This window comes from Xenopus tropicalis, chromosome 2 (assembly GCF_000004195.4).
Source record: "Xenopus tropicalis strain Nigerian chromosome 2, UCB_Xtro_10.0, whole genome shotgun sequence".
NCBI lineage: Eukaryota > Metazoa > Chordata > Amphibia > Anura > Pipidae > Xenopus > Xenopus tropicalis.
The window spans coordinates 16047175-16052584 of record NC_030678.2 but is presented as its reverse complement, the minus strand read 5'-3'; the positions used below and the strand labels follow the sequence as shown (position 1 = coordinate 16052584).

Here is a 5410-nt window from a genome sequence, read left to right as displayed (position 1 = left end):
CGGAAGTGACTTAAAACTGCATAGTCAGAATATTACTCACAGGCAGTAAGATAAACAATACTCACTACTCTAGTATTACAAGGTAAATAAAATAGCCCACAGACTACCTGCCTATTTTAAGATTAATTATAGTTGACAGGCCATTAGGAAGGGCTGGGTTTATCCGGTTACCAAGGGAAACCAAGAAGTAAAATAGAAAAGCAAAAGCAGGATGAGCAGGAAACAATAGTGAAAAAGAAAGGGTACAATATGATTGGAAAAATTACTTGTTAGTGAAAATTAAATGCATGAAGGAAGAGTGGGGATTTGGAAAAGAAGTGGTAGAAAAAGATAAAGATAAAAAGGAAAAGAAGGAATGGAAAGCAATGAGAACCACTAGGCAATAGGAAGGAAGCAAGGAATCCATGCTGGGCAAACTTCAGCCAATCGCAAAGGTCTCCATGGCTAAATATGTGATGTCATAAAGAAAATAGGCTGGATCATGATGCAATTATTTTCTTTATTTGTACAATAAATAGACATTAAATATATTTCAACCAATACATACCTTATATTACATATTCATGTCAAAATGGTTTCTACGGTACATTGCGCCCAAAACTACTCGGTGCCACTAAAGAAAGCAAACATTTCTATTATATTTATACATTTCTTTACCTAAAAGATTTTCCTCTATGGGGAGAATGCTGAGTAGTGCAAGATGAGTTTTTTCCCAGTATGAAGAATATAAGATTTGCAATTTAATTTCAATATAGAGACTGAGCCATAGACACCATAGGCACCAGATGCCTCAATAAGGTTCTCTGTGTGTCTAAATTTCTGTGTTTAGAGTTCTATGGACAGATATAGACTACAGTGGATGGATCATAGAAGGATGTATCACATTGAGCAGTGTTGAGCCAAATGCACCATAAAAGTACAGATATAGGACCCATTATCCAGAATGCTCGGGACCAAGGGTATTCCGGATAAGGGGTCTTTCCATAATTTTGATACCTTAAGTCTGCTAAAAAATCAATAAAACATTAATTAGCCCCAATAGGATTGTTTTGCCCCCAATAAGGGGTAATTATATCTTAGTTGGGATCAAGTACAGGTACTGTTTTATTATTACAGAGAAAAGGGAATCATTTAACCATTAAATAAACCCAATAGGGCTGTTCTGCCCCCAATAAGGGGTAATTATATCTTAGTTGGGATCAAGTACAGGTACTGTTTTATTATTACAGAGAAAAGGGAATCATTTAACCATTAAATAAACCCAATAGGGCTGTTCTGCCCCCAATAAGGGGTAATTATATCTTAGTTGGGATCAAGTACAGGTACTGTTTTATTATTACAGAGAAAAAGAAAATCAGTTTTAAAATTCTGAATTATTTGATTAAAATGGAGTCTATGGGAGATGGGCTTTCTGTAATTCGGAGCTTTCTGGATAAGGGGTCCCATACCTGTACAATATGAAGGTCAGCAGGTTGGAGATCCCTACCATAAGCTGTTCTATCCACTGGTGGCACCATATAAATACATAAATACCTCTGTATATAACATAACTATGCACACAATTATATAGCAATGTAACACAGCAAATAAATAGCATTTTATTAAGAACACTTCCATTGCGATCATACACAAAACCTGTTTTGCCATAAAGGTTATTAGGCAACATAACTAACTAAAGTTAATGGGAAAATCTGACTACTGCTCACATCCCAGGCAATTATCCACTATAAATGCTTTAATTGTGGGGCAGCAGGCAATTATGCCACTGTAAGTACCCAAGCAGGTTTGAGAGGCGTTCTGTTGGTACTGCCCACAACTAAAGAAAGATCCTACTTCCTGAAATGAGTTCATTTATATGTCTTCAGTATTTCCTTTCATTTTATTGGCTGGAGGAGCGTGTGTCCCCAGTTTCAAAGGAGCCAGCGCAAAAGCGTAATTTGTCATTAAGGATATATTGTCTAAATACTTAACTGAGCCAGTGGGCTTGAGGAACATCTAGCTCCATGCACTGAGAGCAAGAGGCTTTCACCTACACCTACAGGGCTACGGTTTTAGGAACAGCCTAGAAACCCTATGGGTCAACCACAGCTCTTCCACATTGGTTGAGTAAAAATGACAATTATCATGTTAATATTACTGTGTTGTTTTCTTATTACATGTAAAATAATATCCCTATACAATATAATACAATCTAGAAAATACTAAAAATACATTTTATTCATGTGAAATGTTTCTTTCTAGAACATGATGCTACACATCTCTAGACCTTCCTCTTCTACAGGTATGAGGAGATATTTCCATTCCGTGTTTTTGCAGTCTGTGGTTGTGTTTACAATAAACATCGAAACCAAAAACATCTGCAAGTACTACCCAAGTTCCCATCACACAGATACCCCCCCCCCTCCATTAAATATTCCCCATGTATACTCTACTGTTGTGTGATGGGGGTCACCATGGCTGGTCACTATGGCATGGAAACATCTACTCTACCAAAAATACATCAAAATAATTTAAATAACTTATACTAAAAATACAATGGCTGTAGAATACGTGTGCAAAAAAGGCTTCTCTGTGGTCTACTAGGGGAAAACCTAATAATAATAAAGACATTTTTGTACATTCAGTCTGTGAATACCCACAAGTCACATTTCAGTTGAACTTTCTGCATGGGAGAAGGCTTTAGGCCCAGTGGTGTAATGTGTGGAGTTTCTTTCACTGTTGAAGATCTTTGGGAGTATGCGGCTTACAAGAAGGAACAGGTAATTGTCCACTTTAGATGTATTGGCTTCGGGAATATTGAGCTTGGGGTGGCATTCTGTCCTGGGTCTGGCACTGTATATACGCTGGTTTTGGGATAGAAGAGTCTGAACAGGAATCAATACTGTTGCATCTCTCTTGACGTGGGTATGGCCAACAGAATATGGCTCCTGTGATGAGCAGGAAGAGGATAGTGGGATAGCCAAGGAGCAAAGCTTCCCCTATTTCTTGTCGTTGCACCGTTTTGCACAGAGGGTTGTTAATGGCGAAGATGATGTTGCTGGTTGTCCAGCTTATTGGGATCACTACAAGGATTGCGGTCAAAATAAATCCAATTCCAGCTGTTATAAACAGGCAGTATCTGCTCCCCTCTCCTCCTCTGCAGCATCGGGAGAAGCAGAAAGCGACAATGGCAATGATGAAAGCAATAATGGCGATGACCACCGCGAAGGACATCAGCACTCTGCCAGTCTTCAAGTCCGTAGTGATGGACACCAGGGAATCGTAGTTATTGCATTGCATGCTGCCTTGGTGCTTGGACACGCAGGTCACCCATAAGCCATCCCAGCGACTTAGATACAGTCCATCAATTCGTTTATCACAGTTCATGGAGTTGCCTTCCACCATGTAGGAGACCCTCCACTGGGCCATTGATGTGACAATAATGGTAAGTAGCACACCAATTGCCCCCAGGATGATGCCAAGTATGTGCAGAATGAAGTAGGCCATGTCTCTTCAGTAAGTAGTTCGGAGAGATCTAAAAAGATGTGTCTGTTGCACTATGGCTTGTGGTTTTCTTTGGTTCTTCAGATCTTGGTTCTTCAGACCAACCAGACTAACGGGATTGCCGTGGCTACACCGAAGCTCTTCCCTTGGGAATTTCCTAATATCAAATGATAGAGAGCTCCTGTTGGGAATGGGTTTTTATAAACCAGCTGGCTCACATGATATCACCTGGATGTGTCATTACATTCTTTATGGGGTGACTAAGGCAGCAGCGCGGCACACTTATACACGCTGCTAGGTGGAGCCAGCCTTTGCATATGGTGATTCAGTTTAATTGCTCTGCCTAAATTTAAAAAAAGTGATATATTTTTGGAAAATCACCAATAAACATGCAGAAACGTGAGCAATAAAGCAAGGAATTACAAATCCATGTACGATTAGTCTCTTTATAGAAATCTGGAACGTGCGGAGCATTTAGCTGTCACCCTAGGACAGGGGTCCCCAACCTTTTATACCCATGAGCCGAATTCAAATGGAAAAAGTGGAACATGTTCCTGGGGGTGCCAATAAGGGCTATAATTGGCTATTTGGTAGCCCCTATGTGGGACTGGCAGCCTATAGAAGGCTCTGTTTGGCAATTACACTGGGTTTTATACAACCAAAACTTGCCCCCAAGCCAGGAGTTCAAAAATAACTCCCTGGTTTGGGGGCACTGGGAGCAACACCCAAGGGGTTGGGGAGCAACATGTTGCCCCTGAGCCACTGGTTGGGGATCACTGGCCTAGGATATACATATTCACCCTGATGAGTACCAATCAATGTCCAATAGATTTGTTGCATATGATAAGTGCTGTTCCTGCCCTGTCACTGTGGTGCCCAAAATTATCATTTTTACATTGAGAATTCCTGTTATCCAGAATGATTGGGATTTTCTGGATAAAGCATCTTTCCATAATTTGGATCTCCATTTTTTAAGTGTACTAAAAATAATTTAAACAAGAAATAAATCCAATAGGATTACTTTGCCTTTATTAAGGATTAGTTATAGCTTGGGACCAAGTACATGTTATAGTTTTGCTAATACAGAAAAAAAGGACATTTTGAATTATTTGTTTAACATGGAGTCTATGGGAGACAGGCCTTCCAGTAATGGGGAGCTTTCTGGATAACAGATTTCCGGATAATGGATCCCATACCAGTATTAGATTAAGGCAGCACATTACTTGCACTAAAAAGTGGCTTTTGATCACAGAGCTGAATTCTACAGTGATTTTGTGGCTTTTAAAAGCCTTCATTTTGATCACGACAACCCTTATGAGATTATTGGCAAAATCCTAAACTATTCTGGCATTTTCAGTAACATTTTTATTGTAAAGAAGTATCAGGCACTATATACAGAATATAAACGTATTTATATGACTTTTCTGTTGGTATTGGTGCTGCAATATAAGCCTGAATATAAATGCGGATAGGGGGACACAAGTCACCCCACCCTAAACATTGTTTCCATATTTATTTGACAACAGGAAATTATTTTTCTCCTACAAAGATATCCATCAGGTTTAATGTCAAGTGAAAAATATCGAAGCTATCTCTGGTATGAGCTTCTCTTAGGCATGTTCTCCTCTTTCTGGCGTGAATAATGGCGTCCACTTTTAGGCGCAGGATCTACACGGACTATTTTTGCCCACTGTAGCGGGGCAGCAGCATATTTCCAGTAGAGCAAACATCCCCTTGCCTACTAACCGCAACTTGCACCCGATTCACAATAGACGCAACTCTGCCTGGAGCCGCAATGATGCTAGAATTTTGTGAAAAAAAATGACGGAGGACTGTATCACAAGACTGCATTTTGTACACTGTACGTAAGTAAAAGTGCCTTACAGTCTCTGTTCGCTGCTTTCCCTTTCCAGCTTATTAGCTATTG

The 5410-nt window shown here is 39.8% G+C and overlaps 1 protein-coding gene across 1 annotated transcript; it reads right to left on the bottom strand.

Moving 5' to 3' along the window:
- Positions 1 to 2772: 2772 nt before the first annotated feature.
- Positions 2773 to 3486, bottom strand: cldn17.1 (claudin 17 gene 1). The gene has a single exon (XM_002938447.1). The coding sequence runs from the start codon at positions 3484 to 3486 to the stop codon at positions 2773 to 2775; it is 714 nt and encodes a 237-aa protein (XP_002938493.1).
- Between the last annotated feature and the right edge of the window lie 1924 nt (positions 3487 to 5410).

Bases quoted from the DNA above. Each gene is read 5' to 3' on its own strand.
- cldn17.1 (XM_002938447.1), bottom strand. From the start codon at position 3,486: ATGGCCTACTTCATTCTGCACATACTTGGCATCATCCTGGGGGCAATT.